The sequence below is a fragment of the Saccostrea echinata genome, unplaced genomic scaffold (assembly GCF_033153115.1).
Source record: "Saccostrea echinata isolate AGI-Se365-2 ecotype Australia unplaced genomic scaffold, CSIRO_AGI_Sech_v1 ptg000001l, whole genome shotgun sequence".
Taxonomy (NCBI): domain Eukaryota; kingdom Metazoa; phylum Mollusca; class Bivalvia; order Ostreida; family Ostreidae; genus Saccostrea; species Saccostrea echinata.
Genome location: NW_026889750.1, coordinates 48,804,140 through 48,818,628, shown reverse-complemented (window position 1 = coordinate 48,818,628; position 14,489 = coordinate 48,804,140). Strand labels below are relative to the sequence as shown.

The 14,489-nt window shown below is 37.1% G+C and overlaps 1 protein-coding gene across 1 annotated transcript; it reads right to left on the bottom strand.

Moving 5' to 3' along the window:
• Positions 1–14,444, bottom strand: LOC133180336 (large ribosomal subunit protein eL33-like). The gene is made up of 5 exons (XM_061314885.1): positions 14,396–14,444; positions 12,566–12,628; positions 11,709–11,861; positions 7,907–8,054; positions 1–63 (listed from the first exon to the last, which is right to left on the bottom strand). Exons 2-5 carry the CDS (start codon positions 12,613–12,615, stop codon positions 40–42), a joined length of 375 nt encoding a protein of 124 aa, XP_061170869.1. The 5' UTR covers positions 12,616–12,628; positions 14,396–14,444; the 3' UTR covers positions 1–39.
• Positions 14,445–14,489: the final 45 nt, after the last annotated feature.

Genomic DNA, 14,489 nt, shown 5'->3' with positions numbered 1-14,489 from the left:
TAGGGTTTTTTTAATTTTTTTTTTTCTTTGTACAAATTTCTATATCCTTGATGGGTACAGCATCTAAAAATTAAAAAAAAAAACAAAAACACAAGTCAGTATTGATTAACAATATACAAAAATACATGTATTTGTAAAACAAGAGGCCCAAGGGCCTTAACGGTCACCTGAGTATAATACAACAATTTAGAAGATCCATAGAGTATAAAATAAACCGACAGATGAAGCTTTGTTGCCCAAAAGCAAGAGAAATAGGATGATCAGAATCAATGAAATAATTAGTCTAGTATTCAGTAACAACTGACATACATTAAATTCTAATTTATCCCCCATTTAGCACTATCACCATGCAGACTATTAACAAATAGTTCCTCTGTACTACTTTTAACCCCACAATGTGACCTCTAACATTGGCCTCTCTTGGTCTTTGAAGAACATTTAATAAGTTATTTTTGTCTCATTTTTATCTATTTATTATTTGTCTATCTGATCATTAAAACTCTGAAAGTACTTTTTGTATTATTCAATAAATTTTTTTGCATAATTCTCTTATTAGTCCCCTATCGGTGAAACTGGAGGGGACTACAGGTTTCCTCTGAGTCTGTCCATCCGTCTGTCTGTCTGTCTGTCCCTCTGTCTGTCTGTCTGTCCCTCTGTCTGTCTGTCCCAAATGGTTTTCCGCACTTTTTTCCTAAATGCTTGCAGATATTGTGTATCTTGATGAGTTACAGATCAAGTTTAAATTTCGACCCGCTTCATTGATTTTTGACGGAATTGCGGCCTTTTCAATTCTTAGGGGTTTTCCGCAATTTTCTTCTAAACGCTTTCAGATATTGAGCTGATCTTTGGTATGTGTCTTTGCCTTGATAAGTTATAGATCAAGTTTGCATTTCGTCCCGCTTCATTGATTTTTGACGGAATTATGGCATTTTCAATTCTTAACGGGAACCAAATTACACTTGCCGGTAGGGGACTAGTATTGCTAATGCAATACTCTCAGAATGCTTGTTCTATTAACTTTCAAATACATTATTTACAGTGATTAATTATCAAAAGTAAATGGCCAAGGGTTCCAAATAACTTCTCTCAGTTGAATACAAATTAATACAGCCCCCACTAGGACCAGAAAACTTGACCAAATGGTCCTGACGTTCAAAAATCTGGTAAAAATATCCTTGCTTATTAAAACTTTAATTCTATTTGCCTTCGATATGCCAAGGAGCAGAGAAGATTTTCAAAGAAAATTCAAATCATACATTTTCACTACAGATTCAACACACCCCTACCCTAACACTAAAACCCATGTCCTAGGGTCATGAAATTCATAAATTTGGTAGAGATACCCTCATCATCATAACTATGCACTTAGTTGAAGATTTTCAAAGAATTAACAGATTTTCATTTTATTAATAAATATAGTCAAAACCCACCCACCCACCCCCGAGAAACACCAAAACCTAAGACCACAAGTTTTAAAATTTTGTAAGAAGCACAATTGTTGATCATAAGTATGCACTTTATTTATCTGCTCAACGCTGAGGAGCAGAGAGGATTATTTGACAGAATTAATGCATTTTCACTATATTATCAATAAAGTCCCATCCTTACACCAGAACATATGACTTAGAGGTCATGATTCATGAAGAAGCACTCTTGTTCATCATAACTACACACTTAGTTTACTTTAAAACCAGGAGCAGAAAAGAAATTTTCAAAGAATTAGCACCAGAACCCCTGACCCAGGTGCCATGGATTTCAAAATTTTGGAAAAACCATCCTTGTGCACCTTTACCATGCACTAAGTTTGTTCAAATAATACCCAGGAGAAGAGAAGAAAATTTTTAAAGAATTAATGCATTTTCACTATATAATCAAAAGAGCCCCCCCCTCCCCCCCCCCCCCGACACCAGAACCCCTGACCCAGGGGCCATGAATTTCACAATTTTGGAAAAGGCGTCATTGCTTGTCATAACCATGCACTTAGTTTGTTTAAATAATATCCAGGAGCAGAGAAGAAGATTTTTAAAGAATTAATGCATTTTCACAATATAATCAACAGAGCCCCCCCCCCCCCCCCACACACACACACACCAGAACCCCTGACCTAGGGGCCATGAATTTCATAATTTTGGAAAAGGCATCAATGTTTGTCATAACCATGCACTTAGTTTGTTTGTATAATACCCAGGAGAAGAGAAGAAGATTTTCAAAGAATTAATGCATTTTCACTATATAATCAATAGAGCCCCCCCCCCCCCAAAACACCAGAACCCCTGACCCAGGGGCCATGAATTTCACAATTTTGGAAAAGGCATCAATGCTTGTCATAACCATGCACTTAGTTTGTTTAAATAGTATCCAGGAGCAGAGGAGAAGATTTTCAAAGAATTAATGCATTTTCAATATTTAATCAATAGAGCCCTGCCCTAACACCAGAACCCCTGACCCAGGGGCCATGAATTTCACAATTTTGGAAAAGGCATCATTGCTTGTCATAACCATGCACTTAGTTTGTTTAAATAATATCCAGGAGCAGAGAAGAAGATTTTCAAAGAATTAATGCATTTTCACTATATAATCAATAGAGACCTGCCCTAGCACCAGAACACCTGACCCTGGGGCCATGAATTTCACAATTTAGGTAGAGGGCCCAATGCTTATTACAATCATCCCAACAGTTTGACTGCTTGATGTCCAGGAGTAAAGAAGAAGATTTTTAAAGATTGCATCAATTTTGGTGGTTTTAGCCCACCCCTGGGGCCCAGGGGGGCAGGGACCATGAAATTCACAATATGTGTTCCCCTTCACCCAAAGAAGCTATATGCCAAAATTCGTTGAAATTGGTTGAGTGGTTCTAGAGAAGAAGTTGAAAATGTTCAAAAGTTAATGCACGACGGACAACGCATGACGACGGACAAAAACGGATAGCAATAGGTCACCTGAGTGACTCAGGTGACCTAAAATGGCAAAATATTTTAAAGGTTATTTTACTTGTTGATAGACTTTAGCACAACAACAAATGCTTGAAAAACAATGATGGCATGATCTCCTTATCAAGAACAGATCTAGTAAGACATACATGGTATATATTCATCTCCTAAGTATTTTGTTAACATGAGTTTTAGCATATGATGGCATGGCAATAAGATGGTAACATACAATATTTTACCCTTTACAGATCAGTACATCAAACTAATACAACTATCCAATTAAAGCAGGTTAATTTAATCAAACTTTCATCTAAATGCCCTAACAAACTGAAATGTGTGTGCTTTCACTTTATGGATTTGCATGGTAATTTACTGCTTTTGAAACAAGAGAGTCTGATCAGTTCAAGTGAGATTGCAGGCAGCCGGAGGATGATGAAGTAGATCAGGATGGTAAGAATATTCAACAATATAAACATGAATTTCCCAAAATGTCATTACATCATTACAGGGATGTTAATATTTTTATATTTCAGTTTTTATTTTTAAATTTTTATTGGGGGGGGGGGGGGGGATAGAAAATTAGGATGAAATCGAACATCTTAATCCATTGTTATAACAAAGGTTATGAATTTTTGTTTACCATTTATGCTATATTTTGCAAGAGAAACTAAATAAAAACTTACAACCCCTTCTCCCATCTACCCCTGTAAATGAGATCAAAGGATATAAATGCTACAGCATGCAGTACATTGATCCAATGGAATATTACTTAACCCTGAATGTTACTTTTCTTTCTCTTGAAGTATTTCAGACAAATGCCTCAATAGCCTCATACAATGAAGAGCCCAAACCCTGGTCACAGAACAAGAACTGTTTAGTGAGGGGATGAAACTCTCTATCAGACTCGTCATCGGTGTCATCATCAATACAAACACTAAAATAGCATTTTTATTTCAATACTGCATCTTTGCTAGCAGAGAGCCTGATTCTTATCCCCTCATCTCACCTTGGCAGATTTTGTAGGTATATTACTGGTATCGAGGAATTGATCAAGTTATCATTCTTGGCGACAAAAACTTTAAGCCAATCATGTAGATTGTATTTCACAAAAAAATTAATTCACCGAGGTAGGGGTGCAACGATACACAACCTCACGATACAATTAGGAGTGAAACGGTTCACCACGGTATCGATTCACCGCGGTATTTTTTCTCGGTTTGATACACGGTGCAAAATCTCTAATTTTCGGTTCAGTTCATTTTCGGTCGGGATTGTTATTCAGTCGGGTTTGACATAAGGTAAAACACGTTACTCAGTATAAATAAATATAGAAAACGTAAATTTTTGATGACTGATAGCTTGTAAAATAATTTTTGACGGTCAAATAATTTTAATCAATTTCTTCTAGTCAATTTGCAAATAAAATTCGTAAAATATGTGACTAGATTCAGAAAAAAAAAAGCATAAAACAACGTTGAATTTGTTCCCTTCTATCAAAATGTATCGTATCAAAAATAACCGAACCGAGACAAAATTATACAATACGTATCGAACCGTGAAGGTGTATCGTTTCACCCCTAGATACGATACATATCACAGTATTCAGTTCACGATACGATGCGTATCACGATACTTGACAAGGTTAGGCCATCATTAAAAATATCTTTGTTTCCCCTAACCCGACCCTAGAATCTGAAGTTGGGTAGGTAGGTATGTAAATATTTATTTTTTTCTGACAGCAGCTTTGAAAATACATTCTGAATTTCTGATAAGAATGGGTTTTGATGAAATTGTATTTTATAAAAGTTGATAAACATGAAAAACAAGAGGCCCACGGGGCCTTATAGGTCACCTGACAGTGATTTTTTTTAGGGCCGATTTGGGGCCGAAATTCGGCCCCAGTCCCAATTGAAAATATGCCTGTATTTTCCCAAAATGTTGTGGAAGTTTTCCCAAAGAAAAACTTACAAAATATGTGATCAAATTTAGTTTGTTTATTGCATGTTTTTCAGTGAAGTTCAGCCAGGTTTTGTTGTTCAGCCATATTGGATTTCTTCATAATTAGATAATTCATACCACTATTGTTCTTGATGCAAGTAATTAGATAATTCATACCAAGAATAGTCTTGATTTGTTATAACAATTGTTTGTTAAAGTAATACAAAGACAAAAACAAAGCTTTTTGACAATGCTTTTTAATTGACTGGGTTTTGTGGGAGATTCCCAATTTAGCCTAATTGATGCTGAAATTCCCAATTATGAGGGCCCCAGCCCCCAGTCCCAAAGTACTGAAAAAAAAACACTTCCTGAGTATCATGCAACAACTTCGCCACAATGGATTTATGTTTTAAACCAGAGGCCATGAAATTCACAATTTCGAAAGAGGCACACTTGCTCATCTTAATTTTACATTTAGTAAGCTTACTTAATACCCAGAAAGAGAGCAGAGGATTACCGAAGAATTAATGCATTTTCACTATGTAATCATTAGAGCTCTGCCCTAACACCAGAACCATGATGCAGGGGCCTTAAAATTCACAATTATGGAAGAGGCATCCTTACATATCATAACAATACTCTTAGTTCATCAGCTTAATACCCAGGAGAAAAGAAGAAGATTTTCAAAGAATTATTGCATTTTTACTATGTAATCATTAGAGCCCTACCCTAACACCAGAACCCCTGACCCAGGGGCCATGAAATTCATAATTTTGGAAGAGGCACCTTTACTCATCATAACTATGCATCAGTTTGTTTGTTAAATACCCAGGATCAAAGAAAAAGATTTTTAAAGAAATAATGCATTATCACTATATATTCAACAGAGCCCCACCCTAACACCAGAACCCCTGACCTAGGGGCCATGAATTTCACAATTTTGGAACAGGCACCCTTACATATCATAACTATACTCTTAGTTCATCGGCTTATTACCCAGGAGAAAAGGAGAAGATTGTCAAAGAATTATTGCATTTTTACTATGTAATCATTAGAGCCCCGCCCTAAAACCAGAACCCCTGACCAGGGGGCCATGAAATTCACAACATAGGAATAGGCACCCTTATTCATCATAACTATGCCTTCAGTTTGTTTGCCCTGGATCAGAGAAGATTTTTAAAAGAAATAATGCATTTTCACTATACATGTATATTCAACAGAACACTGCCCTAACACCAGAACCCCAGACCCTGGGGCCATGAAATTCATAATTTTGGAAGAGGCACCTTTCATCATCATAACTATGTATTTATTTTGTTTTCATAATATCCAAGAGCACAGAAGAAGCTTTTTAAAGAAATAATGCATTATCACTATATATTCAACAGAGCCCCACCCTAACACCAGAACCCCTGACCCTTGGGCCATGAAATTCACAATTTTGGAAGAGGCACTCTTTCTCATCATAACTATGTACTTAGTTCATCAGCTTAATACCCAGGAGCAGAGGAGAAGATTTTTGAATAATTAATGCATTTTCACTATATAATCATTAGATACCCGCCCTAACACCAGAACCCCTGACCCAGGGGCCATGAAATTCACAATTTTAGAAGAGACACCTTTCCTCATCATAACTATGCATATTGTTTGTTTTCTAAATACCCAAGAGCAGAGGAGAAGATTTTTTAAGAATAATGCTTTTCACTACATATTCAACAGAGCCCCACCCTAGCACCAGAACCCCTGACCCTGGGGCCATAAATTTCACAATTTAGGTAGAGGGCTCAATGCTTATTACATTCATGCCAACAGTTTGCCTGCTTGATGCCCAGGAGTAAAGAAGAAGATTTTTAAAAATTGCATTAATTCTGATGGTTTTAGCCCCACCCCTCAGGCCCCAGGGGGGTAGGGGTCATGAATTTCACATTTATACTCCCCTTCACATATAGATGCTATGTGCCAAATTTGGTTGAAATTGGTTCAGTGGTTCCAGAGAAGAAGCTGAAAATGTTCAAATGTTAACGCACGACAGACGACGCACTCCGACGGACGAAAACAGAGAGCAATAGGTCACCTGAGTAAACTCAGGTGACATAAAAAATATTTGAATAATCTTCTTAAAAAAAAAAAATTCAGTCGGCAGGATTTAATTGGGTCGGTCGCATTAGGGGAAACAAAGGTATTTTTTATTTTGGCCTTAAGAAGTCTTAACTTGACAGGTTTATATCAAATGTTCATATTTTTTTCATAATAATTAAAATATCAATTTGTTAACTTGAATTGGATTGATAGGTAGATCTTTGATTTGAGACAATATTCTAAACCAAAGACCAACATTTACAGGGAACTATTCCGACCTTTCCTCATAATCTTCCTCTTAAACTGGAATGAAAAAGGACTTCAGACATTCAGTCTTTTATTTCTTTCATTTAAGTAGAAAATCAGTTGCCATATTTCTCGTGTTGACACGTTTTAGTGAACAAGGCAGCGAATTTTCATCGAAATACAAGCATGATGAAATATCGTGTATTACGTACAATAGAATATGTTAAGATCTAAAGGGTTTATCATTTGTATTAACATCTATAATTTTAATCACATTAGGAATGAGATAAAGTCCTTCACCGTGTTAAATCAGAGGTTTGTAAGATGCTGGAGATGAGTTTAACTGCCGATATGATAGATAAGGCGCTATCGTTATCGTCGACCTCATGATTTGCGCGGAAGCCATTTTGAAATTGTAAACAAGGAAACAAAACGGACGATTTGGATAATTCTGGACCGATTGATCCGAACCGCAATATCAGTTTAGTGTATTGTGAATTGAACCATGGAAAAATATACCGCGATCGTTGCACTCTTACACTGAGGAAATAAGGTTTAACATGCTATTGTGTGATGCAATTTGACTGGATGCCATAGAATGTCAAAGCATGAGCTTTGAAACTAAGCTAAATTAGCCGAGGGGGAGATCAGATGATACTATATGAATCAGACACTTAGCTAGCAAAAATGCCACCACTGTACAAACTTACAACTCGGACTCTCTTTCCCATGGCTGATGATGGCAGGTTCTTCCTGAATTTAGCTCGTACAGCACCGCTGTTACCGTGTGATCTGGTGACTTTACCCCAGATGACTCGAATGCGGCTAGCTTTGTCATGTCCAGGACATGCTGTCTTCCTGCAAAAATTACAGAGAAAAGGTCCTATGTACCAATCTTAGTGGGATAATACTACTACCGTAAAGTCGCATGTATTGGCCGCAATGGAGTAAAAGACGCACCCCCAAAGTTGGGGTGAAAATCCTGAAAAAAACGCAGGTCCTATGTAAAATGCGCATCCAAAAAATGCATAAATTGGATGTGACTTTAATTTTTCCAGTACAGTAACTTAAGTTATAAGTAGGAAAATTTACGAATCTCAAACAAAAGTAGCAAGTCAGTTTTTTTACTCTACTTATTACAAGTGTGTATGTGTGAACATTTAAATTTAATCTTTTTAATAATTATCTAACCAGAGATAATAAAAGAAATACCTGATTATTTTCTTTTCATATTAATTCCAAGCGTGTTATGAAGTTATGCTTACCGGTATAATGCATAACAAGCGCGTGTCAGTATTTTCGTAAACAAAAATCATACCCAAATAATATTAATGTCAAAGGTCTGGCTTTGGGTAATTAAACAGTTCTTGGAATCCATCGATAATTATTTTAGTTAGCTAGTGCAATGAACAATCAGTGCTGTGACCATGATGACATGCTAAATGAATGTGCTTGATTGTATTCTACAAATACGTTTTTATATGTGCTTCCGACTGAAATATGTTTTAATAAAGTTCTTTTAAAGAACGTGTTGATTTCATTGCAGGTGTTGAGGTGATAATTGTTAAATAAACAATGGTCATGTCCTACTAGACAACAGAGACTGAAGTTATATATAGCAATGATGTAACAATGGAATCCCTAATGATTTGCACCTCTAATTGCACATCTGAAATTTAAAAACATAGGTAATCAAAGATTACTAAGCTCACCTCGACGAATGTTATCTATAAGTAAGGAAAATCTCACATCATATTTTTTTCCTAGTTAGTGTACATTCCAAGATTAATATCCATCAATATTAGATTCAGAATCCAAAGTAAGTCTGGAACTGTCCATCTCTAGATACATCATCATTCATGCTAATTTGGTTAAAATATGGCTAAAATTCACTCATGTGGAAAATCTAGGTCAGATCCAGAATCCAAAGCAGGTTAGTTAGTGTACATCCCTAGATGCATCATCCATGCAAGTTTGGTCCAGGTAGGGCTTATATTTACTTGGGAATGGACCTGCTCCAAAAAAACTTTAACCTGATCAATCATCTGGAAAATCTAGGTCAGATCCAGCATCCCAAACAAGTGTGGTAGCGTCCATCCCTAGATGCATTATCCACGAAAGTTTGGTCAAGGTAAGGCTTAAATAATCACTTGGGAATAGACCTGCTCCCAAACCTTTAATCTAGTCACTCATCTGGAAAATGTAGGTCAGATCCAGCATCTGAAGCAAGTATGGTAGAGTCCTTCCTTTGATGCATCATCCATGCAGGTTTGGTCCAGGTAGGGCTTATAATTGGGTACCTGCTCCAAAAACTTTAACCTAGTCACTCATCTGGAAAATCTAGGTCAGATCCAGCATCTGAAGCAAGTGTGGTAGTGTCCATCCCCAGATGCATCATCCATGCAAGTTTGGTCAAGGTAGGGCTAATAGTTTCTTGGGAATGGACCTGCTCCAAAAACTTTAACCTAGTGACCCATCTGGAAAATCTAGGTCAGATCCAGCATCCAAAGCAAGTGTGGTAGTGTCCATCCCTAGATGCATCCTCCATGCAAGTTTGATTCAGGTAGGGCTTATAATTACTTGGGAATGGACCTGCTCCAAAAACTTTAACCTGGTCACTCATCTGGAAAATCTAGGTCAGATCCAGCATCCGAAGCAAGTGTGGTAGTGTTCATCCCTAGATGCATCATCCATGCAAGATTGGTCAAGGTAGGGCTAATAGTTACTTGGGAATGGACCTGCTCCAAAAACTTTAACCTAGTGGCCCATCTGGAAAATCTAGGTCATATCCAGCATCCGAAGCAAGTGTGGTAGTGTCCATTCCTAAATGCATCCTCCATGCAAGTTTGATCCAGGTAGGGCTTATAGTTACTTGGGAATGGACCTGCTCCAAAAACTTTAACCTGGTCACTCATCTGGAAAATCTAGGTCAGATCCAGCATCCGAAGCAAGTGTGGTAGTGTCCATCCCAATCTGCATCATCCATGCAAGTTTGGTCCAGGTAAGGCTTATAGTTACTTGGGAATGGACCTGCTCCAAAAACTTTAACCTGGTCACTCATCTGGAAAATCTAGGTCATATCCAGCATCCGAAGCAAGTGTGGTAGTGTCCATCCCTAGATGCATCATCCATGCAAGTTTGGTCCAGGTAGGGCTTATAGTTACTTGGGAATTGACCTGCTCCAAAAACTTTAACCTGGTCACTCATCTGGAAAATCTAGGTCAGATCCAGCATCCGAAGCAAGTGCTGTAGTGTCCATCCCTAGATGCATCATCCATGCAAGTTTGGTGCAGGTAGGGCTTATAGTTACTTGGGAATTGACCTGCTCCAAAAACTTTAACCTGGTCACTCATCTGGAAAATCTAGGTCAGATCCAGCATCCGAAGCAAGTGTTGTAGTGTCCATCCCTAGATGCATCATCCATGCAAGTTTGGTCCAGGTAGGGCTTATAATTCCTTGGGAATGGACCTGCTCCAAAAACTTTAACCTGGTCAATCATCTGGAAAATCTAGGTCATATCCAGCATCCGAAGCAAGTGTGGTAGTGTCCATCCCTAGATGCATCATCCATGCAAGTTTGGTCAAGGTAGGGCTTATAGTTACTTGGGAATGGGACTTGCTCCTAAAACTTTAACCGGGACGCCGACGCTAACGCCGACGCCGACGCCAACGCCGGGGGTATAGCATAAGCTCATCTCGACTTCGTCGAGGTGAGCTAAAAATAAAAATAAGATACAGATTTAAGGATAATTCAGAATATATCACAAAGATTATAGTTGTTGACTCATTTATAGGTATTAATAGATCTATGTCTTAAGCGACATGCATTTCTTGTATATGATATAAGCGACGATAGTTCAAAATGGCAGAACATGCAATGGAAATAAAAACAAAGATCGTTTTTCATTATGGCTTTATTTATGAAATGATTATCTTTTTTTTCAACAGGTAGGGTAGATGTATATGACTACAACAGGTAGGGCTGACATAAATGACTCTGAAATTAGAGTAATATTAATAAACTTTGATGTAATTGGTTACATAGAGTAATCAATTCAAATGGATTGGGAAAATGGTCCTCGGCACTGCGAAAGTGACCTGGAAAAAAGGGGGTTGCATTTTGTTCTGATGTATTAAGCGCATCCCTTATTTTAAACAATTTTCTGAAGGAAAAAAGTGCGGCAATTACAAGCAACTTTACGGTACTCTTTTAATGATACGTTTTCTGAACAAATCGAACAAAAACGTAGTTACCACTTCAATTTAATAATGCAAATCACTCGTCAAAAATTTAAACATTCAACAGTTAAAATTGATAGTTATTTCAGACAAATGCCTCAATTAGCCTCACATAAACAGAGAATTCCTCTCAACAAACAAGACAAGAACTGTTTTGTCTGCGAGTGAATCCCAAATGTCAGACTCGTCATCGATGTCATCATCAATAATCAATAAGAAACAAAACAAACCAAACTCTGTATCATCATTTTAGTGTACTGACTGTATATATTACCTTTTAGCTTTGTACACATATGCACATCTTTTGCCAAAGTAGAATGGTGTGTCCTCCTTACACGTGACTCCATCAATTTTCAACAGAGCTGTGTTCTCATGTTGGTTTCTCAGTCCTCTCTTGTAACCAGTGAAGACAGCTTTACAGTACAACCTGTAATCATTTGTTATAAAGACAGCTTTACAGTCCAACCTGTAATCATTTGTAACTGGTAAAGACAGCTTTACAATACAACCTCTAATCATTTCTATTTTTTACTAATAACTGCATTTCCTTTTTTGTCAAACTATAAATCAAAATCAGCTTTCTAAACTAGCTTTTGACACTAGATGGTTTTTAAAATGGTTTCAGTATATTGAGTTTAATAAATCTATTTCAAAGCAGGCTGACTTTCTTTTTTCATTGAAACTTGGCACTTACAGTAGATAAAGAGATCGATTCACAGATTCTGCCTTCATGATCGAGGTAATTTTGTGACATATTTATAGATAGTTTTCATATGACACATTTTCTCTCCGAGTTATTTCCCTTGGCCGCCATCTTGGTGGTCAACCTGGTAATTTTTCCTCTTTGTCTTACCAAATTTAGGAGGGTGTAGAAGAGATACTTGGGGGGAAATCTTTATAGAATAAAAATTATGAAATAAAGGGGGCTTTAACAAATGTATATTTTTCAGAAAAACAGTGCTTCCCACCCCGTAATGGCCAGTATAAAAAGTTAAAGTTGGTTGAATAATGAAGGAATATGAGCATGTTGACCCCCAATATGGCAGCCAACGGGAAATAACTCTTGCTAATTTAGGCCTACTGAAAACTATCTAGGGGGGGGGGGGGGGGGGAAGCATGAATGTTTTTTACCTTCCTAATTTTTTAGGTGGATTAGCTGAAGGTGTATTTGCCTCCGCCATCGTTCTTTGTTACCTGCATGAAAAAATCCTTGTTAGATAAGTTACACATCAATAATATGAATTCATTTGAATGTTAAAATTACAAGGCCCAACTTATGTTCATTCAAAAGAGGACAAAGTCAGATCTGGGTTCTCATTCTGTGTTGTTAGGTTGTACAAAGAAATGCAACATCCTTTGTGGGGTGGGGGGGTGGGGGGGGGGGGGGTGATATTACATTAAGGATATAATTTTGTAAATTAACTTTGCATATATCTGTAATTTAAGGCTTGAACAATTTTCATACCATTACTGGATGTTTACTTAACAGAAATCAAAAATTGCATGTTTAACAAAACATTTGGAAATAAAATATGGGGTTTTAACGATTTGTATCTGTTCATCATAAGTAATGAAGCATTGTTTCAAAAAAATCAATTCTCCTTTCTTTTCTGTAGGCGATGCCAAAGCTTCCTGAAAATGACTTAAGTACACATTTTCATTGCTCTAGCTGGAAAATCTCAAAATAAAGGAGATGGAGAGTTTCAGATGCAAATATGCATAACATTAAAATTTCATGTTCCGGGTAGACTTTACTTTACCGGTCCCCAGATCCGCAAGATCCGCGCGCTCATTGCACTATGACGTAAGATTTACGTCACTCAACTGATTAGGGTTGGTTTTGCACATTTTTCGACTGGTTAGGGTTAGTCTTGCACCTACCTGAAAGATTAGGGTTAGTCCTTGCATAAGTTTTCGACTGATTAGGGTTAGTCTCGCATATATCCGAGAGATTAGGGTTAGTCCTCGCACATGGGTTAGTCTAGCATGGTCTAGCATCCGCCTGGGAGATTTGGGTTAGTCCTCGCATACCATCCGAGAGATAAGGGTCAGTGTCTTGTTCTTTTAGATTAATTAAGAAATTCAGTTGCATCTGTATTTTTTGCAAGATCTTAATTCAGCTTCAACGACATCTCGTTGGTTTGTTTACATGAAAAAAATGGCTAAGTACGAAAGAAACGGCACTAAGCATGCGCCGCACGCGCTTCATTCACAATTATTTTTTGTCTCCTTTTCACTGAATAAACAACATTTGTTACTTTTTTTCAGAAAACGAGGTTAAAAACTTCGTTTATAAACGAAGTTTTAAACTAAACTTTTAACCGTAGAATTCGAATTTGGGGTCAAAAAGGCTTAAAACCTCATATTTTTTATTTTTTTCGATCGCTCACGCGATCTCATATATATTGAAGTCGCCTACGGCGACACTATATTTTAGCGCGTTTTTCTGGGGACCGGTAAAGTAAAGTCGTTCCCATGTTCCAAAGGCCATGACTCTAAGATTAAAGTAAATACCACATAATTCATGTTTAACTCATACTCCGTTCAGTTGTAAGTAAGAGAAATGATTATTCCCACAGGCTTCTAAAACACACTCTGAAACATTCAACACAAATTAACCTCCCCCACCCTTTTCCCTATACATCTTTTATCAGAATTTCCCTCTTTGCTCATATAATCCTCTTTAGTCTTCACTTAACTACGCAAGTAAGGCTTGAAAATTACTACTTTACAGTTATCCATGCCGTTTAAGACTTTGTCAACACAAGACATCTCCATTTCATGCGGTATTTCAGTTACAATCTGACAAATATCCCAATGTGAATCAACCATCAAACATTCAATTTATTATTTACTGATAGGAATCTCTTATTTAAAGATGGGAGATACATATCAAACAACATACTGATGCACTAACGTGTGAAAGTTGAAAAATACAAAATATTGTAAGCTTGTAAGTACCAAAACAACGACGGGAGATTGAAAAAGGAAGCGGAAGTTATCTTAGCCTTACCACATTTCCAAATATGAAAAAAAAAATTTCCTTAGAAAATAC